General features: G+C 44.5%; 1 protein-coding gene across 2 annotated transcripts in view; it reads left to right on the top strand.

Moving 5' to 3' along the window:
* The window catches only part of ERCC2 (ERCC excision repair 2, TFIIH core complex helicase subunit), a 426,580-nt gene that overhangs the window by 386,467 nt on the left and 12,172 nt on the right, over positions 1-27,941 (top strand). For both annotated transcript variants that reach the window (XM_088443994.1, XM_088443993.1), the window contains 2 exons: positions 25,626-25,696; positions 25,887-26,030. In XM_088443994.1, coding sequence (XP_088300120.1) covers positions 25,626-25,696; positions 25,887-26,030 — 215 coding nt within the window. The remainder of the gene's footprint in view (positions 1-25,625; positions 25,697-25,886; positions 26,031-27,941) is intronic.

The raw sequence follows: 27,941 nt of genomic DNA, 5'->3' as shown, positions 1-27,941 counted from the left end.
AACGCTCTGACCAGTGCGCTCGCTCTGAATCAGGGCCCTTCTACCTTTTTTTTGGAGCGTCCTCATGGACGCTCGCATAGCTGTGGGTCACCACCCACAGCTATAGCGAGCGTCCATGATGATGGTCGCGATGGTCTTGACCATCACGACCATCGGGCTTGCGACGGAGACCCTGCGGTAGGGTCTTGCTGCCGCAAGCCCTGGAGTGATTTTGGCTCTATCAGAGCCAAAATTACTCCAACAGTGGGGCCGGCTTGAGACGGTAGGCGTTCCCATGGGAACGCCTCCGTCTGGCAGGCACGCCCACCAAAGGGGAAAAGTTTTCTATCCAGTGACAGACACACGAAGGTATATGCCAGGTTCCTTGATATTATCATTATAATGCCAGAGGTAGCGCATAATGCCTTCCAAAATTTTGCTACGAACTACGGAGACAATTTCCTTAGGTAATCCATGCAATCGAAAGATGTCCCTGATAAAACAAAATTGACAATTGTGGAGCTGAAGTAAGACCGACCAGAGGAACAAAGTGAGCCATCTTTGAGAAGCGATCCACAATTACCCAAATAGTATTATGGCCGTGGGACGGCGGCAACTCCGTAATAAAGTCCATTGATACATAAGTCCAAGGAAAAACTGGAATTGGTAAAGGACGTAGTGGACCAACAATCTTTTTGTGAGGTAACTTGTACTGGACACATTTAACACAGGACAAAATTAAGTCTCGAACGTCACTTCTCATGGTAGCCACCAATAAGTTTGTTGTAAAAACTTATATGTCTTGTAAATGTCCAGCAAAGAGTGAGGCATGAGCCAAGTTAGTAAGCGCTTACGTAGTTGCGGAGCAACAAAGATCTTGCCAGGTGGAGGCGTTAGCAGCTGAGTGGGTGCAAACACAAGAGGGTCCAGGATTGGAATGACTTGGGATTGATCCTCTTCCTGAGTGGTCGTGAAGGACCGAGACAAAGCATCAGCTTTTCTGTTTAGAAACTGCAGGAGCGTTACTCAACCCGAAGGGCATCACTAGGTATTCGAAGTTGCCGTCCCGGGTATTAAACGCAGTTTTCCACTCGTCCCCAGCCTTAATGCAGATTAAATTGTATGCTCCGTGGAGGTCCAGTTTTGTGAAAATGTGAGCTCCACGAACTTTGTCAAAAAGTTCCGAGATGAGGGGAAGAGGATACCGGTTCTTAACTGTGTTTTGGTTTAAGGTCACGATAATCTATGCAGGGCCTGAGACCTCCATCCTTCTTTTGTACAAAGAAAAATCCAGCTCCAGCAGGCGAAGAAGATGGTCTGATGGACCCTTTGGCCAAATTCTCTTTAATGTTTTCGGACATTGCTGCAGTCTCCAGAACGGAAAGCTGATAGACTCTGCTACGGGGTGGCAGCTTTCCAGGAATAATTTCTATAGAACAATCTCCAGGACGGTGAGGTAACTTGTCTACAGCTTGTTCACAAAAGACCTCAGAAAAATCCTGGTATGGCTCGGGTAGGCAGAGATCCGGGGATACCTTTAATTGATCTGATACAGGAATCTTGGAAGAAACTCGCTGAGTACGTGCAGGAAGTATGCAAGACAAACATCGGTGAAGGCAATTTGGACCCCAAGCAAGAATTTCCATATTAGACCAATACAATGAAGGATTGTGTTGCTTTAACCAAGGTAACCCTAATACTAATCCGTTAGGTAAGACTAGGAACTCCAACATCTCCTGATGAAGACATCCAACATTGAGGGACACTGGTGTGATAACAGAGGAATTGGACTCCCCTAGAATGATGTTGCTGTCTACTCCTGAAAGGGACAATTTATTGGTTAGAGGGATAACTGGAATGTCTAGCATTTGTACCAAGGACTCCGAAATAAAATTTCCAGCAGCACCGGAATCCACCAGGGCTTTTAGGTTCTTTGTCCAGGACTTGTGGGAAAGGGATACTCATGATAGGCTCTCCATGAACTGGGATGGCTTGATGACCACCCCTAACTGAATACTCCTGACTTCAGTTAAGGTCTCACATTTCCCACAAGCAGAGGACAATTCTTGAGCATGTGTTTTGGAGCTGCACAATATAGGCAAAGTTTGTTCTGAAAGCGCCGGTTCCGTTCAGCAGGAGTCAGCTGAGACCTATTGACTTGCATAGGCTCCTCCTTGTCAACAACAGAAGAAGAGTGGACGCTCTGAACTGGTCGGACCTGGAAGCGATCTCCATGTCCCCTACTCGCCCACCGTTCTCTATGCCGTAGTTCAATTTTAATACAAAGAAATATTACATCACTGAAAGATTCTGGAAGGTCTCGAGAGGCCAGTTCGTCATTGATTTTTTTCAGAAAGCCCATGGAGGAAGGCTGCCTTGAGAGCTTCTTGGTTCCATTTTAATTCTGAGGCAATAGTTTGAAATTGGACTACATATTGTCCGATGGTGCGAGTCCCCTGACGGACACGTAGAAGATCAGAGGAAGACGTGGCAGAGCGACCAGGTTCATCAAAATCATTTTTAAAAGAGGAGATGAAACTTTCATAGTTGGCCACTAGGGGATCCGCTTGCTCCCAAAGCGGAGAGACCCAGTCCAATGTTGTTCCCGTCAACAGGGAAATGACATATTCCATACCGATCCCGTCCAAACCCCCGTGGGAATAGAGTCATACAAACTGTGGCCCGAGGAATATGCCTTCCACAAGGCACAGTTACACAAGGAACTGGTACTTGAGGTACCCAAAAGTAGAGGTATGTAGACACACAATTGTGCTGTAGACAAGGCAGCTCTGATTAGCTGGGCAGCCAAAACAGGTCACTAGCACTAGTTAGTGAAGCAGACATAGCACTCATATAACTCGGTTTAGGTGACATAGCGGGGGGCGGAGCCTAGCTCTGGAGTCCTGCTCCTCCCTCATAGCGCCATCAACGCTTCCCTCAAGGGTGCAGGTTACCATTAACATCACCAACGGGTAAGGTTAGGTCCCAGAACTCGGATTTCCTTTTCTCTGGTGGTTGTACTCGGTACACCTACATGGAGGGAAAGAGATTCGGAGTGTGCAATTGGAATCTTCTCACCACAGATGCGTGTTTGAGAGTCTGGGGGGCTGTCATTCAGGAACGCTACTTCCAAGGCTGCTGGACAGCACAGGAAGTGAGTCTGCCGATGAACATATTGGAATTAGAGACAGCAGATCACCTGTGGTGGGGCGAAGCAGTCAGGGTCCAGTCGGACAACGCTACAACCTACATAAACAAACCAAAGGTCGGCCGGCTATGAAAGAAGTAAGCCGGATTCTAATCTGGGCAGAAAAGTTTGCGATCGGCAGGACGTGCATCCACGCCGTAGCAGCTCCAATTTGTCTATCTGTTCCCTCCGTTCCATCTTCTCCCTCGATTCTACACATCAAAAGGGAGAAGGCCAAGGTTTTATTGGTGGCTCCGGATTGGCGTCGCAGAGCTTGGTATTCCATCATTCAACTTCTGCGGATCGATGATCCGTTTCTCCTGCGTCTAAAAGAAGATCTCTTATTACAGGGCTCTTTAGTCTATCCAGACTTAAAGCTGCTAGGTTTGGCGGCATGGCTGTTGAAAGGGCCTTTTTACAACGTAAAGGGATCCCACCCAGGGTAATCCCTACTATGCTCAGAACCCGGTAAGCAGTTACTTCAAAACATTACCACCGTATTTGGAAAGTTTATGTTTCAGGGGGTGAACGTAGAGGGTCTCCTTCTACTGAATTCAACTCAGCCAGACTTCTGCTTTTTTTTCTGCTAGCAGGTTTTTCAGCCGGTCTGGCTTTGGGTTCTCTAAAACGAATGGATTTTCTTCCTAAGCTGGTTTCGGCTTTCCACATCAACAACCTAGTGTGGTACTGTTTTCTTCCACAGGATCCACCTTCGTCAAGACCCTTGGATGTTGTTTGAGTTCTTTTTTATCTATGTGGCGGGCGAGGACTGCAGCCATAAGTAGAACAAACACACTATTTGTTTGGTAGGATGCTGCTCGTCCTAGTTGGCCAGCTTCCAAGCAGTCACTGGCCCGGTGGATTCGTTTGCCCATCAGACAGGCGTATGTGGCCTAATTTGGTGAGCCTCTGCCTTTTCTTACAGTGCCTTCCACTAGCTCAGTGCGTTCCTCGTGGGCGGCTGCTCGCGGGGTTTTCCATGGAGTGACTTTGCTGGGCGGCTACTTGGTCTGGCCGGCATACACTTATTCGTTTTTTATAGATCACCATTGTGGCCTCTGCAGCGCAGTATGGCCGGTCTGTTTTGCAGGGTTCTCAGCACTCTCCCGCCCGTGATGGGTGCTCTGGGACGTCTCTACTGTCTGAAGCCTCCAGTGTCCCCTAGTGGATGAAGGAGAAAACAGGATTTTGGTACTTACCGATAAATTCCTTTCTCTCATTCAAAAGAGGACACTGGACGCCCACCCTGCGCTGTTCCTACCTGCCAGGGTTGTGGTCATTTTATGTTATGACTGTTAGAGAACTGTTTGAGGTCTCTTCTATTGTTGTGTTACACAGAACATTTTAGAAGGTTGAAATAACAGTACTTGCTTCACCACCGCCCTCTTCCGTTTGTCTTTTTCTCAGCTCCCCTCGGGCACAGTTTCCTAAGACTGGGCTTGCAGGGGGGTATAGAGGGGGGAGGAGCTAATCACACTAAAAAATTTAAAGTCCCAGCTCCTACTTAGCACCGTCTATACCCCACTGTGAAGCCTCCAGTGGCCCCTATGGAATCAGATTTATCGGTAAGTACCAAAATCCTGTTTTTTGGGGTCCAGGAAGTTCTCCCCACTTTTCATGCTATTTTCCCTGTTCACTTTTTGGACAAAATTCACGCACTCTCACAGCGAATAGTGCGAATTGGCACTTCTAATTGAATTGTGCATACCTCGGGGTACGCACATGAAGGCAAAGTGTGCAAGTTTTTCCCCTTTTGCAAACTCTCACTTAATTGAATTCCCACTATAAGTACTTCATAGTGATACAGATGGTGGCGTTGTGGGCCTAGAACAGACTGCCTCTATAAAACACAAAGATTGGGGAACGAAATCCCTCTCTAAAAGAGGAGGCTTGGGAACAGGTGACCTATATAAAACAGGAGACCTCTCAAGAACACGAGGCTTGGGAACAGGAGACCTCTCAAAAACAGGAGGCTTAGGAACAGGAGGCCTCTCAAAAACAGGAGGCTTAGGAAAAGGAGACCTCTCAAGAACAAGATTCTTTAGGAAAAGGAAACCTATCTAGAACACCCATTTTAAGAGCAAGAGACCTCTCTATAACAGGAGGTTTGGGAACAGTAAATCTCAAAAACTTGAAGCTTGGGGAATACAATTAGTGTGGAGTCTTATGTGATCTGCTGAAGGCGTCTAAAAGTATTCAGCTGCATTTCCTCTTTTGTCTCAACTGGGGAACACTGACAATGGGTTAATTAGGGAGGCTGAGGAGCAGGCACTAAATAGTTAACTATTGGAGCTGAAACTACTTTTTTAGTGACTGCAGGAGAGGTACAATTATTTGGAGCTGGGGATTTTCTTTTCTTTCTAATCTAAATTTTTTTTCCCTGATCTAGAATATCCTGAATCCCCTTTTTAGGGTCAGGCTTTGGGGGAGCGGAGTTAGGACAGCGCCAGCAGCCGGCGTCTGTCTTCCCCGCTGCAACCCAGCCCTGGATGATGGTCGCTTGGGACCCTAATTGCTCCCTTTGGAGGCTCCCCCTTGTTACCGGCTATGTCTGGCGCCGTAGCTTTAATTAAGAACCATCTTAATTACTGTCTCACAGCCATGGAATGTTTTTATACCTTTTTACTTTATACAAAGGATTTTGGGTAAAATCTACGCTATATGACTGTAAATACATATCCAGCTTGTAGACTGTGGTAATATTTATAATATAAGGTATATAGTGTTCTATAACTATGGATACACCACCCTCAACATGCCCGACCTCATCTGATCGTGGAAGATAAGATGGGTTAGTCCTGATTGGTACTATATATCAGCCACAGTGGCATAGTGGATAAGGCTCTGGCCTAGTAAGCTGGGAATTTCAGGTGTTGTAGGCCTTCTAAAAATAAATGAAGCAAACTGGAAGGGGCAGGGTGGCGGTGCAGTGATTGGCTTACTGCCTCGCGGTGCTGTGCTACTGGTGTGGAGTTTGTATGTTCTCTCCAATGTTTGTGTTGGTTTAGTTTAGCACAGTTTTGCTGTTTGGCTTTCCTGTCTTACAACCAGTAAATGTTTGTATTTCCTTAACCTTCTGTACATACTGTAATGCTGGCCATACACGGTGCGATAAAGCAGCCGATCCGACGGATTGGTACGATTTGGCTGCTATATTGCACCGTGTATGGGCCTGATGTTGGACCGAGCGCACTCCCATGGGGTCGTACATCGCACACTCTGATCTTACTGCAGGATCAGGGGATGCAGCACTATGCGGGTGGGGCTGGGGGGAGCCAGCATATCGGGCGGCCGGCCACCCGATCGCACTGTGTGTGGGGACCAGCCGATATGTCGGACGTTGGATCCCCTGTCGTACCGTGTATACCCCGCTTAAGTCTTTGGGTAATGTATGTTACATAATTCTATATAAGAAATTCAGCTTCTTATATTTGCTGTGGGCAACATCTCCACTTCTGTAAACCCGCACTTTAGTAACTACACCCCCTAGTATCGTGTAGGAGACCCCTAACCCAGCGAAGTGCAGCAACTTGACATGGCATGGATTCCAGAAGTGGACGGAAGACCTCTGGAGAGATGGGCCATTTAGCTTCCCACAGCTCCCTGATATTTGTAGTTGCAGGATCTTGTGAGCGAGTGGACCTCTCCATGTCCCATAAATGCTCGATTGGGTTCATGTGGGGCCATACCATTCATTTGAACTCTCCAGAATGCTCTTTAAACCAATTCTGGACAACTCGGGACCGATGACACGGTGCATTATCCTGCTGGAATATTCCATCGTTGTGGGGGTACATGAAGTACAGGAAGGGCTGCAAATGGTCATCAAGCAATGCAACGTAGCAGACCCAACCCGTGCCACGTGAACACACCTTACACCATTATGGAACCACCACCAGCCTGCACGGTGCCTTGTCCATGGCCTCAATGGGGATGATTCAACTCAGCGGGAGTTCAATAGCGCCGAGAGGGAGCTCCTGGAGTTATTCAATTCACCGCGCTGTTTAGTTCGACTAATGTTTTTATTTTCGCACCCTCCTGAGGGTACGAGGAGAAATCCGATTAAAGTGCCGGCCGCAAGGCTGTTTTCCAGCTTAGCGTGGTGCTAACAGCCTTGTGGCCGGCACTTTAGTCGGAGAATACCAGTTCTCGCAACTGTTCTCATTCCCTGTAAGGGTCAGTAATGTTTATAGTTCCAGCTAAAGTCTTCAGTAATAACAACATGGACTTCTCCTCTGTGAGAGGGGAGAAACGCGTCAAGGGAGATAAAGCCTGAATACTGCATGGACTAATTCTCCAATTGCCTTCATTTGGACTCCATCTGGTCTCTGTTTGGCTGCGGACACAGGCGGAAATTGCTCTGATTGCTCTGGGAGTTGGAGTGTGATCTTCCTGGACACATTTAATTGTCAGAAGATTTATCAGGAGGTGTAATCAGAGAGATTTATTGTATGTAATATACACCTATTAGAATTTGTGGTATCTATATGCAATTCAATATCCATTAAGAGTACTGATCTTGAGGCAATTTGGAATATTTTACTCTGTTGCAAAGTTGACGACATGTTTTTGTGAATGTTTGTTTACATTGTGTCTATTAATATATGTTGCAACAAGTGCAGAATTGTTTTTATTGAACTGCAGATCAGTATAATGATTGTTGAATAAATAGATATTTTAATAAGATCTTTTGGGATTTGTTAGTGTTCATACTGGTGCAGACATCTATTTTCCATGTGTTTTCTTTTTTGAGGGTATAGACAGAATCCCTCTGTCAGTATTTACGAAGGACAGCCTATATTTATTAGCACACCAATTTGTTCTAGAATTGCCTTGCCTGCCTCAGCACATGCAGGGAGAGACGATTTGGCTCCTTTCTCCACTAATATCTTGCTCCTATGTAGCCTGGTTATATTGTTAAGCTCCCTCCTGCTGTTTCTGGATTGTTGAGCAGTATTTGTCCTCTATTCTAATGCATTGAGTGATTCTGTGTGCTTGTGAGAGTTAAGTGCTTTTTGGGCCTGTGTGTGCACCCTCTGGCTACATTCCTGCCGATACTGATTCTAAGAAAGCGCTAGAGGTGCTCCAATATCCTCTTTAGTCAGGAGTTGGAAAAAATTATTGCTACAGTGGTGGCGTCCAGGGCGGCTTTCCAGTCTTTGGCGGCACCTCCAAAGGCGAGAACGTCAACCTTTCATCCACAAGGAAAGGCCAGAGGTCAGGCTTCGTCTAGATTCCAGAGGTCCTCCTCCAAAGGATCTAAGGCACGTGGTAAGCAGTCTTGGGCCACCAGGTGACGAGCTCCCAAGCCAGCTGACAAGCCTGCCGCATGGTGGGGTGGGCCTCAACCTGGGGGACTTGCGATTTTGGAGGACAGCTTTTGTTTTTCTCTGAAGTTTGGATGGGAACCACAACAGAAGCTTGTGTCAAGGGTGTAGTCTCTCAGGGATGTACACTGACTTTTCCGAAGCATCCGCTGTCGTGTTTCTTTTCCACAGGATTTCCAGCAGATCCAGGAAAAACAAGAGTTCTCAGGGAGTCTGTTTGCCCCCTTCTGGCTTCCAGGGTCATCATACCGGTCCCCCCATCTCAAAAAGGATACGGATTCCTACTCCAACACCTTTCTGATCCAGAAGGCGGACGGCTCATTCTGCCCAGCCTCAATTTGAAGTCGCGGAACAGGTATCTGCGGATTCCCAGATTCCACATGGAGTCTCTTCGTTCCATCAGTCAGTCCATCAGGGGATTTTATGGCATATTTGATGGATATTCGGCTCTTACGAGCCGTCATGGCTGTCCAATGTACTGGGACTCAAGGTGGTGTACAGAGCTCTTTGCTTGGCTCAACCTCTCCTCCAGGAGTGTCCGATCAAGGTGCAGTCGGACAAAACTACAGCTGTTGCCTACATAAACCACCTGGGTGGCATTTGAAGTTGCAGCACCATGAAGGAGGTAAGTCGCATCCATCACTGGGCGGAGCGTCACCTTCCTGCTCTGTTAGCAGTTTTCATTCCCGGCATGCAGAATTGGGAAATGGACTTCCTAAGCTGCCAGCACATTCATTCGGGCGAGTGGGCTCTGCATACAGACATCTTCCAGTAACTGGTCAGCCATTGGGGCCTACCAGGCACAACCACCAGTTGCCGGGAAACTGTTCCCGCACCAGGAATCCTGGAGCACTCCTGGTGGCCATTCCGGCAGTGCCGTGAATGCTACCGCACATCTATGGCTTTCCTTCAATCTCGAGGATCCAGCGGCTTCTCAGTAAGGTTAAATTGGAGGGCACCAGGGTGGTTCTGATCGCTTCAAATTAGCAATGGCAGGTGTGATATGTGGATCCTCTGGGCCTCTCCATCGACGCTCCTCTGCGGCCAGAACTTTTGTCTCAGGGTCCATGCTTCCATCCGGATCTGGCCCGTCTCGCTTTGACGAAGTGGCTTTTGAGACATCCATCCTGAGAGCAAAGAGGTTTTCCAGGAGAGTCATCTGTACTTTGCTTAATGCCTGGAAGCCTTCTTCAGCAAAGATGTCATTGTGTTTGGCGGACCTACATTGTGTGGTGTTCGGCCAGAGATTTCAATCCTCGGTCCTTCCGGCTCTCAAGAGTTCCCTCTTTCTGTAGGCATGTCTGGATTTGGGCCACTAGCTCTCTTCTTTGAGAGTACAGGTCCCCATCCTGTCTATACTCGTTCAGCTGCAAATTATTATCTTATCAGACATATGGGCATCTTTTCAGGGCATCCTCCACGTGCAGCCACCGTTTGTTCCTCCAGTGGCTCAATGAAATCTCTCCTTGGTTCTTTGGTCTCTTCAGTTCTTTGAGCCCTTGGATACGGTGGACATGCGTTGGCTTACATGGAAGACTGTCTTCTTATTTGCCATTGCGTTGGCCTGGCGAGTGTCCAACTTGAGTGCCTTGTCTTGTTGCTCCCCCTTTCTGATCTTCCATTCAGATCCTGCTGTATTGAGGACGCACTTGGGTTGCCTACCCAAGGTTGTAGCTCGGTTATACATTAACCAGGAGATTGTGGTACCAGCTTTCAGTGTTGTGGGTTCTTTGTCGGAGTAGGCATCTCTGGGTGTAGTGAGAGGTCTCGAGATTTACTTAGACAGGACCAGAGATCTCCACAGATCTGATTCTCAGTTTGTGCTGTATGATTTTCACAAACGGGGCTGGCCGACTTCTAAACAGACTTTGGCCAGGTAGCTCTGCTTGATTATCCACCACGCCTACTCTGCGGCAGATCTTCCTGCCCCTGCTGTGGTAACTGCACATTCCACTAGGTCAGTGGCAGCCTTGTGGGCAGTTCAACGTGCCACTTCTTGTAAGGCTGTCACGTGGTCCTCTGCCCATACTTTTATCCGTTTCTATGCCTTTGATACCTTCGCCTTCCTAGATGCGATTTTTGGGCGACATGTTCTTAGTGCAGAGTCCCCTCACATAGGGGAACAGCTTAAGGACATCCCATCGTCCTCCCTGTGCCGGAAGAAGAAAAGAGGATTTATGGTGTTACTACTTTAATTCCTTTTCTTTGACTCCTTAGGGGTAACAGGGAGCGCACCCTGACACACCTGGCCTGCAGGGGGTTAGTTTCTGTGATACCAGTCTTTCTATTCCCCCTCTCTTTCCTCACTCCTTGCCGTGCTAACTTAACTGGCTGGCCATAAGCAGGGGGTGGGGTATTGGGGAGAGGGAGCCCTGGGCTGCTGAGTAATTAAAATGAACTCTTTGGTGCCCACACTCTCCTCTTCAGGCTATACCCATCGTCCTACCTGTGCCCCCTCTGTAGGCACGAAAAAGATTTAACAAGGTAAAACCCTAAATCCTCTATTTCATAGGTCTGTCCTAGACGCTAGCCAGAGTGGTTTCCTGCTTTCCCCTTTCTTGATCTTACCCCTCCTGTGACAAGCAGGGTTAGTGTGTAGCCATTACCAGGACAGTGTTTTTTGCATTGCAGATATCACTGCCCTCCAGTTTCTAGGTCATGCGTTGATAATTCTGGTCTCACAGTACCTACCCAGGGTTTTTGCACCTGTGGATCCTGCAAGGGATGTGTAGGGGTCCTGTCCGCGACGAACAATGGCTGGTCTTCAATTGTTTGAAGGTCTCCTGTCTATAACACTGTACTTATTTCTGAGGGTTAAAGTCTCTGGTCTTTGGGCCACAATCTCGGAACAGTTGGCCCTTGGGTTGCAGCAAGACAGTGTTATGTTTCCGACCTTCCGGCACTTTTATTTCAGTACTTTGGGGTTGAGAATTTTATCTTGTGCTCTCTGGAGTGGTCTTTTCCTCTGCATGAGGTTTAGGTACCACTTCTAACCTTACAGTATTATCTGTCTGCACTGCGAGTATGTTGTTCGCCTGACTTGTCATTACGGGGCAATATTTGACCTGGAATTGTTTATGTCCAAGTCCTTCTTTTAGGTTCAGTCTTTTCAAGTGAATACATATTTCTTGGCAGATGTGGGCCTGCCTTGTGGTGTATCAGTCTTTGTTAGTTCATTGAGGGATAGATATAACTGATAGTCAGTGTGTATAAGACAGTATATCACCACAGCAGGGATAGATATAACTGACAGTCAGGGTGTATAAGGCAGTATATCACCACAGCAGGGATAGATATAACTGACAGTCACAGTGTGTATAAGGCAGTATATCACCACAGCAGGGATAGATATAACTGACAGTCATGGTGTATAAGGCAGTATATCACCACAGCAGGGATAGATATCACTGACAGTCACAGTGTATAAGACAGTATATCACCACAGCAGGGATAGATATAACTGACAGTCAGGGTGTATAAGGCAGTATATCACCACAGCAGGGATAGATATACTGTCTTATACACACTGACTGTCAGTTATATCTATCCCTGCTGTGGTGATATACTGCCTTATACGCTGTGACTGTTAGTGATATCTATCCCTGCTGTGGTGATATACTGTCTTATACGCTGTGACTGTTAGTGATATCTATCCCTGCTGTGGTGATATACTGTCTTATACCCTGTGACTGTCAGTTATATCTATCCCTGCTGTGGTGATATACTGTCTTATACACTGTGACTGTCAGTGATATCTATCCCTGCTGTGGTGATATACTGTCTTATACACTGTGACTGTCAGTTATATCTATCCCTGCTGTGGTGATATACTGTCTTATACACTGTGACTGTCAGTGATATCTATCCCTGCTGTGGTGATATACTGTCTTATACACTGTGACTGTCAGTTATATCTATCCCTGCTGTGGTGATATACTGTCTTATACACTGTGACTGTCAGTGATATCTATCCCTACTGTGGTGATATACTGTCTTATACACTGTGACTGTCAGTTATATCTATCCCTGCTGTGGTGATATACTGCCTTATACACTGTGACTGTCAGTTAGATCTATCCCTGCTGCTCTTATTTAAACCCTCAACTACCAGGTGTGTAGGCATCCTCCCCAGCAATCAGATCCCATTAAGGCCCTGTCCATTCAGGAAGCCATTCACTTTCCGCTGAGCTCATTTGTGATAATACCAGTTCCTTCGGCTCAGCGAGGAACTGTTTATTATTTTTTGATTCAAAAGCCAAATGGGTTTGCTATCCTGCAGCTATATTACCAGTTTTGGGCCCTGCCCTGTGGTCTGTCAACAGCTCCTCGGGTCTTTATCAATATCCTGCCATACCTAGACGACCTCTTAATCTTGGCACAGTCACCGGTTGTGTTACAACGCCATCTCCAGCTGACCATGGACTGCCTGCTAGCACATGGCTGGCTCATCAATTGGAGAAAGTCCTCCCTATCTCTGACACAGCGGGTGGTACATCTGGGGGCACTCCTGGATTCTCTAATACAAAGAATCTTTCTGCCAGCGGACAAAATTCTGGCACTGCACTTTCGTGTGTGCAACTTGCTCCACAATTGGAGGGTATCCATTCACTCAGCAATGTAGGTCCCTGGGGTCAATGGTATCCACCTTTGATTTGTGGAATACGCCTAGTTCCACTCCAGGGCCCTTCAACAACTGATTCTTTCCCGGTGGAACGGGCAGTATCATCTGTTCCTGTCTCAGACGCTCCTCCTCTCTCCGGAGTTTCGGCTTTCCCTCTCATGGTGGCTACAGACATCCCATCTGAACAAGGGTCGCCCCCTCTAGATTCCAAATTGGGAACTTCTCACTACAGATGCCATCCTTTGCGGATGGGGCGCTGTAATCGATAAACCTATATATTTCAGGGACGATGGACGACCCAGAAAAGTCGCCTGCCCATAAACATTCTAGAGCTTCGGCTAGTGTACAGAGAACTCACTCGGGAGCAAGACCTCCGGAGCAGGCCGGTCCAAATCCAGTGCAACAACGCAACTGTGGCAGCCTATCTCAACCATCAGGGAGGCACATTAAGTCGGGCAGCCATGCGGGTATTTGCAAACATCCTGGTCTGGGCCGAATGTCATCTCCCGGCAATCTCGGCAGTGTTCATTCCCGGAGTGCTCAACCGAGAAGCGGACTTCCTAAACCATCAGGACATACACGCCGGAGAGTGGGCTCTCCATCCAGATGTCTATCAACTCCTGATGGACAAATGGGGCCTGCCAAACATAGACCTCATGGCCTCATGTCACAACCACAAGGTCCCCAGGTACGGGTTCATGACCAGAGACCCCTCAGCAGCCTTCAGGGATGCTCTGGCATTGAGATGGGACTTAAAACTCGCATACCTTTTTCCTCCGATCTCCCTCCTCCCGAGGGTTCTCCGAATGTTCAAGCAAGAAGGCGGCTCAGTGATAATAATTTCCGCAGCCTGGCCCATACGCGATTTGTTTACCGACCTACGGAGTCTCTCCATAGACACTCCTTTTCCACTTCCTCTTTGGCAGGATATGTTGCCTGCACCCGTTTCTCTTTCTCTGTGGTCCAGACTATGCTCACGGCGTGTAAGCCTTCCTCAACCCACATCTATTACAGAGTTTGGCACTCTTACTTTCTTTTTTTTTTTGTAAACTCTTTTTATTGAGCAAATCACAGAAAAAACAGTACATTCCAATATTCAAAAATAAGGATTAACACATAACATACTTTTATAGTGGGAACTGTACTATTTCAGAATAATAATATGATATAGTAGAAAATTTTCTCATTATAAAAAAGAGAAGGAATACAGAAGCAAGAGAAAAATCTTGCAGCAACGGTGTGGCAATCCGTTTAAAAAATAGAGAAAAAAATAAAGAGGAAAAAGGAAAAGAAAGACTTTAGGAAAGACAGAGGAGAATAAGAGGAGAAGAGGGTGGGCGGACTCCATATAGGATCACTTTCTTTCAGATTAAACATATTAGAGAAAAAATATAAAAGGAAAAAATTAATTGTTAAATGGAGAGGAAACATTTTGGTATGTCAGCCAAGGAGACCATATTTTATCAAAGGTTTTGGGTGTATTACGTAATAAAGCTGTCATATATTCCATCTTGTATATATACCAGATGCGTGATAATATTGCCTGCATCGGAGAGGGATGAGGGTTTTTCCAATCCGCTGCAATTTGGCAGGTCATAGCAGACACTATGTGTCGGAATAACCTATTCTGACACCGGGACAGAGAAGGCAGACCCAAGGGAAGTAGAAAATGCCGAGGATCAGAGGGAATCGTAATATCAAAGAGGTGCGAGAGGAGAGCAAGAACCTCCTGCCATATTCTAGTTAGTTTGGGACAAGTCCACCAGATATGCAAAAAACTGCCCTCTCCACCGCAACCCCTCCAACATCTATCCGAAGCATCGGGAAACATTGCTTGTAGCCGCGATGGTACATAATACCATCGGTATAGCAATTTATAAACATTTTCTTTAATTTTGACGCAAACAGAGCTGGTGGCAGCATTGTCCCATATCTCCGTCCAATCCTCAGCATCTATAGAGTGTCCCAAATCTCGTTCCCACGCTAACTCATGAGGGTCTCGATTAGAGCTTACTTCTTCCCCTAGTAAGGAATAAATAGTAGAAATAAGACCCCTACTGGAGGGTCTTCTCCAACATAAGGACTCAAAAGAAGTCAAAGGTCTGCTAATCAGAATCGAGCTAATTTTGGAGTGGAAATGTCTAATTTGTAGGAACCGAAAAAAATCTTTGGATGGAACCGCTGCTCTATCCCGGAAGTCAGAAAATTGTGGGAAATTAGTATCTATAGTAATATCATTTACATAATAGATATTGCTCGATGACCAGGCAGTAAAAGATGACTTACATAAACCAGGAGGAAAAGATGGATTATGAAGTAGAGGTATCAAAGGGGACGGGGCCGGAGCTAACTTAAAACATCTATTGGTTAAATCCCAAATTGCTAAAGAACGGGAAATTACAGGATGAGAAGAAACTGTCCGGGGACGATGAATCTTAGATAGCCACAAGAGGGAGGATACAGTAGCCAGTCCCAGCTCCTCGGCCTCAATAGCCACCCAGACCTTCCCCGCACCGAAGTTACACCACTGAGCACAATGAGAGAGCTGCGCAGCATAATAATATTTTTTAAAATCGGGAATACCCAGCCCCCCACCCCTAGAAGGCCGCTGAAGCAACTTTAGTCTGATCCGCGGGCGTTTCCGGTTTCATATGAAATATGAGGTTTGGTACTGGAGGAATTTGAACACGTATGGAGGGATGCAGATCGGAAGGGTCTGAAATAGATACAAGAGCCGAGGGAGAACGCTCATCTTAACTGAATGTATTCTACCTATCCAAGAAATAAAATAATTGGACCAGTCACACAAATCAGACTTAATGCAATCTAGAAGGCGGGGAAAATTTGCCTGAAACAGCTGATGATGATGAGTTAAGAAAACACCAAGATATTTAATCTTTTTTTTATGCCAGGTACAAGGAAGCATGGCCTCTAAGGTTTGCTTTAGGGTAACAGGGATATAGAAATCAAGAACTTCAGTCTTGGTGACATTAATTTTATAACCCGAGTGTTGGGAATATGAATTTATTTCCTCTAAAAGTGAACTTAGGGATCGAGCTGGGTCAGTGAGAGAGACTAAAATATCGTCGGCATATAATGCGATTTTATATTCCGAAGGGCCAGTGGATACTCCCGAGATAGCTCTATTATACCGGATCTTTGCCGCCAGGGGTTCCATAATAAGAGCAAATATTAAGGGAGAGAGGGGACAACCCTGCCGAGTACCGTTAGTTATTCCAAAACTAGAGGAATAGACACCATTAACCGAAACTCGTGCTGTGGGGGAACGGTAAAGTGCCACAATGCCATCTAAAAATTTGCCTGAAAATCCCATTTTGTCTAGGACAGCGAATATGAAGGGCCAGGAGATGTGATCGAAGGCCTTCTCCGCGTCAAGAGCTAAAATCAGAGAAGGAAGTTTCCTTTTATGAATAGAATGTATCAGATCAATGGCCCGTCTGGTGTTGTCCGATGCCTGACGTCCAGGTATAAACCCGACCTGATCCGGATGTATCAAATAAGAAAGCAAAGGAGCTAACCGAGTCGCTAGGATTTTAGCATAAATTTTCAGGTCGACGTTTAATAATGAAATCGGTCTATAGTTAATACTATGAGTAGAATCACGATCAGGTTTAGGGATCACTACAATGTCGGCCCGAGTTGTATCAGGAGCAAAAGAAGCGCCCTCCAAAATATAATTAAATAGAGATGTAAGATGTGGGGCAAGTTCCTTTGCAAACAGTTTATAATATTGGGCTGTAAATCAGGGCCTGGGGCGGCAGAGTAACGCATTGATCTAATAGCAGCTATTGTCTCTTCATCTGAAATACGGTCATTGAGAGTAGATAATTGGGATTCTGAGAGCCTCGGAAGGAAAGTAGAGGACAAATATGAGTGCACCCCCTCGGCTCCAGCAGAAGTGGGATAAGAAGAATCTGATAAGTTATAAAGGGAACTATAAAAGGTTCGAAACTCCTCAGCCATAACCTCAGGATCATAAGTTAGAGAACCAGAAGACGGAGAGTGTAGTTTGTCTATCGCACCTAATGCTTGTCTGCGACGCAGTTTATTGGCTAACAAAGAATCAATTTTGTCAGATTTATCATAAAAGCGTTGACGAAGTTTTTGCAAGATAAGCGCAGCGCGACGAGACTGAAGGGCATTAAGCTGACCTCGTAGTTTCTCAATTTGGGTTAGCACGGAGGCGCTAGGGGATGTTTTATGCTGAATCAATAGTACTGAAATTTGTGACTCAAGGGAAGTAATTTCTTGTGCAGCCGCTTTCCTAACCGCTGAGGTTTTAGAAATAAGAAAACCCCGTATAGTAGCATTATGGGCTTCCCAGAGGATACTAGAGGAAATATCAGGGGAGGTATTCTCCTCAAAATAGCGGGTCATCGCCAATTTTATTTCTAGCAGAGTGGGGGGATGTTGTAAAAGGGAGTCATCAAGACGCCAGTTACGCTTCCTACGAGGAGAGCGATGTACATCTAAAAGAATATAGACACCTGCATGGTCTGTCCATGTAAAGGGGGAAATACTGGCTTCCGTAACCAGAGAGGTAATAGTGGAGGAAATGTGGATCATATCTATCCTGGAATAATGTTGGTGTGGAGCTGAAAAATGAGTATAGTCTTTGCTGTGAGGATGTTTAAGACGCCAGGTATCACTAAGGCCATAATGTTTAAGGGAGGCCAGGAGAGTACGAGAAGCTCTAGGAAGAGATATCCCCGAGGAGTTTGAAGGCGGGTTCGATCTGTCTAACAGGGGGTCAATAATGGTATTAAAATCCCCACACAAAATAATATGGCCCTGCGCAACTCTGCTAATACGCCTGAACAGAGAATCAAAGAATTGGGGCTGGTCTTGATTAGGAGCGTACACTGACACCAGAGTGAAAATCTCAGTACGGAGAGTACCGATCACTATAAGAAATCGACCCTCTGTGTCTGTCACAGTTTTAATGTGGACAAAAGGGAACTACGCCTAATTAAAATGGCTACCCCACGTTTTTTACAATTCGCTGAAGCAAAGAAGGTCTGGGCAAACCACCTACCTCGGAGCTGAGAATGCGGGCCTGTAAGATGCGTCTCTTGTAGAAATGCAACATCGGCTTTCTCCCTCCTACAAGCCCCCAAAAGAACAGTACGTTTCTTAGGAGAATTAAGACCGTTTACATTAACTGATAGCAATTTAAGAGACATGGAAAAATATATAAAGAGGTGCTACTGACATAACACACAGATATAATAAGTCAAAAATTTGGCCCAAGTAGAGCCACCCTTAGGGACAGAAAGAAAAAAAAAAGTGGAAAAAGAAACAGAAGAGAACCACAGAGAAAGAAAGGCACACAAAAAAAAGAGAGAAACAGAGAACCCATTCGGGTAACAACCCTGGTAAATTGGGTCCCAATCAAGGACCGCAATAATATCAATCAACATAACATTAATCAAAAATATCAAAGGGAGCATGGGGGGTAGTGAAAGGACCGTCCAATAGAATCAGGACTGCCTGGACCCTTAAATATAAGATCGGCTAAAACCAAATCAAACAAAAATCCCTGTAAAACAGGGATCATAAACCTGTGTCAGTATATAGAAACAAAACAAAACAAAAAAAAACAAAACAAAAAAAAACAAAAAAAAAAAAGGGGGAGGGGGGGAAGGAAAATGGGAAAGACAAGGGGAAAAGAGAAAAATTATCTAAACATCGGGATATTCATACAAATAATAACTATTTATGTCACAGAGAACCACGAGGGGAGGAGTGTTCCTCCTAGCAAAATTCGAAAAGAACATTGTAGGGAGCTTAAACCCTATTATAAAAAGAGTATACACCAGGGAGTGACCGGACAGTTCAAGTGGGGTCACAGTCCTTAGCATGGTGACGGGAAACCCTGGTCCAGTCCGGTGAAGGAGGATGGGAGCGTTGAGGTTTGGGAGAGGCTGCATCAGTCACCGGATCAGAAGTCGGTGTCGGAAGAAGATTAAGCTTGGCTAATAAATCTTGACCTTGAGTGAGAGTCTTGACACTATGCACAGTGTTGTTTGCTGAAACCTGAAGCATAAAGGGGAATCCCCAGCGATATCGGATTTGATGCTGCCGTAGAATCTTAGTGACTGGCTGAAGATCCCGCCGTTTCTGAATAGTAGAGGGAGCCAGGTCCTGGAAGATTTGTAACTGCATATCTTGGAAAGGAATCACTGGAGAGTCTCGAGTAGCTAACAAGATCCGTTCCTTTGTACGAAAATAGTGCAGGCGAACTATGACGTCTCTAGGAGGTTGAGTAGGAGAGGGCTTCGATCGGAGTGCTCTATGGGCTCTATCACATAAACAATCTTCATTTGTAAGGGCTGGAACTAAGTGTTGAAAAAAGTCTATTAGAAATGACGGTAAGGAGGGACCAAGGATTGATTCTGCTATATTACGGATACGTAAGTTGTTGCGACGGGAACGATCCTCTTGGTCCTCTTGTCTTTCTTTGAGTGTCTCCACCTCATCATGAAGTCTAGAGAGTTCTTTATCAATACGATTTTGGGAGCGGCATAAGTCGTCCGATTTAGATTCCAGCGCGTCCGTTCTGTTGCCAAGAGATGTCAATTCTGATTTAAATTCTGTTATAGCCTTTGACAGTTCTTGCTTGAATGCGGATTGAACTCCCTCCAACAAACCAGTCATAACCGCTTGAATTTGAGGATCAATACCAGCTTCGGATGAGCAAGGGGAGGAGGGGGATTCTGGGGGTAATGACGAACTCTGTGAACCCTTGGATTTAGATCCGAAGAAATTTGCAGAGGATGGTGGAGGTTTCTTACCTCTCTGCGACATAGTGAAATAATACAAAAAAACAAAACAAACTACGGTATAAAAGGTGAGACACAGGGCTCTACAATAATAGTCCAGGCAAGTTTGGTGATAATATTAAGCGAACATCTTTAACTCCAGAGAGGCACCATCCAGGAGAACTTTAGCCTCAGAAAAAAGAGTGTGAGAGGCTGGCAGAAAATATAATAGCACATGGAGGTTCACTAATTGTGGCTGCAAATAGTACTTGAGGTAATTATCACAGAAGACCACAAGAGGGAGCCAGCGTAGAGTAAATGGCAAATATCCACCAGCACAAAAGTAAAAAATGTCAGGGCAAGAGCAAGCTAAGTAGCTGATATGGTTTGAACCTGTTAGGCTAGTGAAAAATAAACTGGATATGTGTAGGTGGTCATATAGGAGCTCCAGACATAGAGAGAAGGGCCAACAGGTCACGTGACAATGGAGCAGGTGGAGCAGTGGGATATAGAAATACAATATAATATAATCTCCCCTCAGGGACTCACCACCCTTCCCTTACTCCAGGGAGTCACAGGCAGCAGATAATCCTGTCAGCAAGCGGGGTTGCACTGCCAGTATCCCGGCAGCAATAACCAGCAGCAGCATCAGCGTGGGAGAAAATCAAAGATGGCCGCCGGAGGCTTCAGAACACTGGGGCTTCTTCCCAAAGATGTCTCCCGGGAGTCCCCAGAAGCAGGGACACCAGCCCTGACACAGCAGCAGGGCAGCCGAGGCTAGAGGGCCGGAGAGGGGTCACGCGATGTGCGGCAGAGAGGACTCCGTTGGGCGCCCACCACAGAGATGACGCCGCCGCCGGAAGTCCACAGCCGCCAGTCCGCGCGCTCCAGTCCCCGGCTCAAAGGGCAGCAGGCCAGCTGCAACCCGCGGAAGCGCCTATTGCGCCTCCCGATTCCGCAGCTTTCACCCGCTGGGCCAGTGACAAACCAGGGGAAGATAAGCAAGGGTCTGGAGGTGTCCGCTGACCGGGATGGGGCTATAGAGGCTAGATTTCCTCTGCACTGGCCCGGAGCTCTAACGAGATGCGTCTTCCACCATTAACGGTCAGGCCACGCCCCTTTGGCACTCTTACTTTCAATGGTGCTCCCCCTGAGGGTATGACCCTCCATTTTTTACAGTCTCCCGGATGCTTACCTTTCTCGGTCTGGTTCCAGCGAAGGATCGCTTCCCTATCTGATGTTAGAACATTCTTTCAGGGTGTCCTCCGCATTCAACCTCCCTTTGTCCCTCCGGTGGCTCCGTGGGAGTTGTCCTTGGTTCTCAGGGCTGTACAAGCTCTTCCGTTTGAACCGCTGGACTCAGTAGACTTCAAGTGGCTGACAGCGAAGACACTCTTTCTCCTAGCTATTTCTTCTTTTCACAGGGTATCTGATTTGGCAGCGCTCTCCTGTTGCTCACCCTTCTTTCACAAGCGAGACTGGCCAGCTAACAAACAGACTCTGGATTGTTGGTTCCGCATGACAATCTCTCAGGCCTACATGCAAGCTGGTCGTCCTGTTACAAATAGAATTACAGCACTCTCTACTCTGTCTGTGGGACCCTCATGGGCGGTTCGATGTGGCGCTTCTGCTTAACAATTGTGCAAGGCGGCCACGTGGTCTTCCGTCCACACCTTTCTCAGTTTCTATGCCTTTGATACCTTTGCCTCTCAGGGCCTTTGATGCTTCCTTTGGGCCTTTGATTCTCCTTCCTGCTCAGGAGCGTCCCCATCCTTAGGGAAGACTACTTTGGGATATCTGTAAAGGCACACTAAAAGGTCGCACCAAAGAAAAAAACTTTTTTTCATATAGAGAAAATTATATCACTCTTCAGAGAAATGCAACACAACCCTCGTTAATGCACATATAACTCATTTCAATTTTTGTAGTGCTCAGGGGTGCTATTCCAGGACCTGTAATAATTATATTCCAGAAAGCAAGAAGAAAGTGGTCCCTATATAGGAATGCATCTGAGGTTGCTTATCTTGTTATAAAATGTAACCTTTATTAAATATAATTAAAAATATATAAATTCAAAATAGTTTCAGCGAAATAAAATTGGGTATAGATAAGTAGGAAAAGAAGTTAAAATAAATGCTGTCATCATCAATATGTCCCGTTATTTCATGTGCTATTGATAAAGAGAAAAATGTTTTGGATCAATAAATGGATACAGTTGTATAATAGAAACTAAATACACCAGAAAATTGAAAGTCTGTGAATGTCCTCACAGGTATTAGAGTGTATTACACGATCTCATATATCATACTCATAAGTTACTAAAACAATGTGTCTAAATATAGCTTGTATTGCACTTGTTCAATGTGCAAATTATTTCACCACATTATTGTTTCAGTTTTATCTTTCATGTATTTTCTCCTACCATATAGAATAATAGATGAGGGAACTCAATTTATTATTTAGGTGCTATCATTTGTATATGTAGCCACGTAAGTGAGAATTACATCAAAGTAATGAGATTAAAGAGAGTGTAACGTTTCATCTGGTTAAACAGCTACATATAGCAACTGCTTTAAAGGAATTGCAAAATAAATAAATAAATAAGCTGGAGCCGCTGTATCAATACCAACTTACCAGTGAGATACAGTCTAATTTAAATGAATTATCACCAGCTTCAATCTCTCAAGTATATAATTGGCATAACTAACCCACCTCTAGATTAAATAGACTAATAACATAGTACTTCATATAATATGTATTTATAGGTGTTACATTCACCCTTTTAACATGATAGTACAGTTAATATGACCCGCAGAGACCTGCAGCAGTAATTATTCAATCACCGCGTGTCTCATATCACTAAGTCCGGCTAGATTAAATGTAACTGTATCACTGAAATGTAAATGCCCGATCGGGATCAGTGTGTCATGCACTGACAATCAATGCGATTCTACACTTTACAGCCGTGATTAATGTGACACGCATATGTTTAAAGGTGTTTCATTCATTCTTTTAACACAAAGGTACAGTTAGTGTAAATAGCAAGACACTGCAGCAGTAATTCAATCTCCGTGTATCTCATATCACTGAACCCGGCTAGGTTAGATGTATCTATGTCACTTTAATGTGAATGCCCAGTCGGGATCAGTGTATAATTCACTGACAGACGCTACGGGTCTGCTCTTGCAGCCGTGGTTAGTATAACATGCACTTAAGAGTGCTTGCAATCCTTTAGGTCAGTAACATATCTAGATTAGCACATATATTCAGTCGGGCATAATTATAGATGATCACAGCTAAACGCCGACGCGCGTTTCGCTGTAGCTTTTTCAAAGAAGCAAGCCGACCGCTGCTCTTCCCGGTTATTTTATAGATTGATCCTCCAATCCCTGCATGGTGTTGTTTTTCAAAAAAGTTCAATCTATTTTCTGATTGGTCATCCCATCGTTTCATTGATTCTATCATAGTATTAACCTATGCTTATACATATTTTAAATAAAAATAACCCATATATTAATTCATCACAAATAAATTTATTCCCAATGGATTGTATAATTAATAGCCTGACATCTAAGTAAGTGATATATGCCCATTAACTCAAGTATTGCTTTTAAATATAAAACACCCATGTGTATAAGTGTATTAAGTGTATAACATAATGACCGTGATTTAATACAAAAATCCATTAAATATAATAGAAATATACAATTAATTAATACAATAGAACACTACTATATATATTTTTATATATATAATTACATACAATTATATAGTTATTTTAAAATACATTTATAAGAAACCTAAATATACCAACAATTATATGATAATAAATATGCAAATATATCAAAAAAGTGCCTAAAATATGTTAGGTGCAGTAATGAAATATATTATATAGTGACCTAAAATTACATAATAATTTAAATTCATCATCAGTGTGTAAAAGTGTCTAAAATTACAAGAGAAATAGAATATATGCCAGCTTAAGATAACAAAATAAAACAAAAGATTAGTATATAATAATATTTGTGTCATATATGTTCATTAGCATAGGTTTAATCCAAAAGATATTAATGTCATATAAAATATGAGCAGTCACTAATTGATCATAAGAACATAGAATAATTCATATTCTCATTGAGTCCCAATGGTGTAATACTATTCATTAAAAAGATTTGTCTGGCTTCTTTTTTGAGGAGCTCATGAGTTATATCACCTCCTCTTAGGCCCAATTTAATTTTTTCCATACCAAAAGCGATTAAACCATTGCTTTTGCCTTGATGGTATCGTAAGAAATGTCTGGCTACACTAGTGAGATTTTTCATCCTGTCTTTGTCCCTTCGTGCATTGTTAATGTTCGATACATGTTCCAATAACCTCTTTTTTAGTTGTCTTTTAGTCATGCCCACATATATTTTTTCACAGGGACAGATCAGGCAATATATCACTCCCAGTGTTGAACAATTTATAAAATCCTTTATCTCACATCTCTTCCCATACCGGTTCACATAGTAATACCTTTTCACCATAAATTCACAGGCCTTGCAATGTCCACATTTGTGGGAGCCTGTGTTTTGATCCTTTGGTTTCCTCTTGACCTCAAAATGACTGTGTGTTAAACAGTCCTTTAGATTTTTTGACCTTCTCCAACTAATGTCTATCTTAGGGCCTAGAACAGATGCCAAATCCTCATCTGTTTTCAGTACATATAGATGTTTCTGGAGAGCAGTTTGCAAACTTCTCCCTTGTTTACAAAAAGTGCCCACAAATCTTATTGATTGTTTAGATGTATTCTTTTTTTCAATAGAATTTTGATACAAAAGTGAATCCCTATTCCTCAAGTGGGTTTCCTTATAAGCCTTCTTGATAGTTTGATTGCTATAACCACGGGTTCTCAATCTTCCTCCTAATTCTTTGGCCCTCAGATGCATTCCTATATAGGGACCACTTTCTTCTTGCTTTCTGGAATATACTTTGGGATATCCCCATGGTATCCCTGTAGATCCCATATGGACTCCGAAGAAATAGAGTTAACAAAGGTAAGTCTACCATAACTCTTAATTTCTTCTTCAAAGTCCATAGGATTCACAGGGCACCCACCCTGACTCACCTGACTTCAATGGGTATTTATACGCTTGTTCACTGATTCCTTCATCTTCTGGGAGAGTGTTTCTTGAGTGCACTGTTCTTCCTTCTCCTCTTTCCTGCTCCTGCCTTGGGCTTGTTTACAAAACTGTCTGCCTGTGGCTGGGGGCGGAGTATATGTGAAGGTGAACCGGTGCATCCTGGGTGCTAAAGCTTTGACTGCTTGGTGCCCAGATCACTCCAACCGCACACACCCCATGGTATCCCTGTGGACCCTATGGACTTCGAAGAAATAGAGTTAACAAAGGTAAGTCTACCATAACTCTTATTTTTTGAGATATTTGCCTAAGAGTGAACCTGTGAATAAGAGTCCAAGAAATGCCATTTGCTTTCTCTATTATTAACGGTTGGTACCAGATATAATTCGTAGAGAGCTGGGGCAGGCAAAAGAGGAACCCTGAGCGCAGATGTAGTGACGATATCTATCACCAGCTCCTTTCTGTGCCGCTCTCTTATATATTATATTTTCATTTTTTTTATAATGTTTATTTGCATTTTCACAGAATGTATAATCATTGTGCAATAGTGAAACAAGGGCATGAAAGTAGTATGTTTACTATTCTATTCTGTGGTTCTCTTCCCTTCAGTGCACCATTATGGCCGGGCGGTGATTATGTTTGGTGTTCCCTATGTGTATACACAGAGTCGTATACTGAAGGTCTGTATGGACAATTTCTCCTCTTCTGCTTTATTTGTGACCGCAACAAACATAATTCCATTCTTTCCCAATTATTGGTGACTCCAGAGGGACCTTTTCCTTTCTACCCCTCCTAACGTTTATTCGCTCTTCCCTATTCTAATCAGCACCATTCCCAGATACTCCCACAATAGTCCTTTTATCCCCTCAGGCACGTCTCCAATTCCTACGAGACCAGTTCCACCTTCGCGAGAATGACTTTTTGACGTTTGATGCAATGAGACATGCAGCGCAATGCGTAGGACGAGCCATCCGTGGAAAGACTGATTATGGAATCATGCTCTTCGCAGATAAGGTAATTGGATCATATATATATATATATATATATATAATGCAACAAATAAATGGCGGCACTCCACGCCTTGTAGAAGGCAAAAAGGGCTTTATTCCAACGACCATTTTGGGCCCATGCCCGTCATCAGGGATACATATATGACTGGCATGGACCCACAATGGTCATTGGTATAAAACCCTTGTTGCATTATAGAAGTGATGGAGTGCCGCCATTTGTTGCTTTATATACTGGACCGCTGTGTCCATGCATAGCACCAACGCATTACAGAATTAACAAGTACCGGAATTTTGCAAACATCAGATCTGATCACTGCAAGTTATGGAACATGGCTTCCACTAAGGATAGAATGAGGTGGGTGCACGGGAGACCCTGCACTGTAAGTAAAATGCATGTATAGCTTTCTTATTCACCTGCTAAGTGGGATTTGTACAGACAGAAATTTAAGAGACGGTGTCAAGTTTCTCCCAGTTGACGAAGGATAAAGGATTTATTGTATACATAAGATCACATTTTCTCTTCTGTCCAATGGGCATCTCTGAATACAGATGTGCCTTACTTACTGATTATGCGTACGCCATATGGCATGAGATGCCCGGCTCGAATGAGCCATTCCAAAAGGAATAGCCTACTATATTTTTCTTTAAACTTAGTGCCTTAGTTGCATCGCGGGTGCAATGAATAGCCACTCATACGTACTATAGGCACTAGGCTACATCTTTAACCACACAGGAATTGCTTTTACACATGTATAGTCGAAGATGAAGCTCTGGTCACTGGCACTGGACCTGGTGTGCCGAGAAGGGCTATTTGGTGCTACTGGAGCAACAGTAAGACCTCAGATGGAAGTGCCAAGGAACCACCATGGCGTATACAAGAGACCCCTTCCAATCCCTTCCCCTGGCGTAAAAGTATTCCACATTATGAGTTATGAATACCTAATGATCTATATACCTGAATGTCGCTATTTAGCATTGTAAGTCGCACAAGAAATAATTGCTTTCCAGACTTTGTGGTTCCAAAGCACAAAAAGATATTATTCACATAAAAGCATTTACTTAAACGCCTTGATCTATAATGCAATTAGCGCAAAGATTTATGCAATCACAAGGTACAGTCGATCCATACGCATGCGCTCTGGATCCAGATTTCCCGGCATCAAAGGTGAAGCCTCCGTCAAAAGAAAGAATGTGTTGACTGACTACTGGAAGTAGAGCGCCTGAATATATACCCTTACAGAGTGTAGGCAATACAATGGAAACGAGTTGGCATAATCCCATTGGTTCTTCCTCTTGGTTCTTCTATTACAATGTAGTTTATAGGTCAGTTTGTACAGTGTTAGTTCAGCCTCCAACGGCTCTTTGTGTATCTTTTCCCGCTGAAGAACAAGTCTAAACTGGCTAATAAACATTACATTACAGCATACATTTCAATACCTAACTGTCACAATTGGTGCCTGCGAGTTACCTGTCTCAGGTGGTGATCGGGTTTCAACGGAGGCTGGCATGACTGGAACCACAGATGATGTAGATGAATAGCTCTTTTATTATAAGAAGTGGGTAGCAGTGAGAACTGCCTTTGGTGATGAGTGACTGGAACTGGAAACTTGAGACGTTGGAATGTGACCAGAAGGAACTTGGAGGGACCGGACTGGGACCGGCAGGTAGGCTGACTGAGCTGGTCAGGTTACTAGTAGATGGGCTTGCAGACGGATGGTAGCGTGGAAGCTACTTGTTGTGGCTTGGGAAGCTGTGGGTAGAAGTTGGTAGCTGGGTGGCTACGTGGAGCGGCTGGATAGCCATGGGTAAACGCTGGTATCTGGGTAGCTACGTAGATAGAACTGATGAGCTTGGAACTTGACTCTAGACTGGAACAACGTGGACTGAACTTATGAGCTTGGAACTTGACTCTGGA

Source organism: Taudactylus pleione, unplaced genomic scaffold, assembly GCF_031769625.1.
Source record: "Taudactylus pleione unplaced genomic scaffold, aTauple2 ptg000343l, whole genome shotgun sequence".
Lineage (NCBI taxonomy): Eukaryota > Metazoa > Chordata > Amphibia > Anura > Myobatrachidae > Taudactylus > Taudactylus pleione.
Note: the sequence above shows the minus strand (reverse complement) of the source record. Positions and strands in the feature narration are given on the sequence as shown.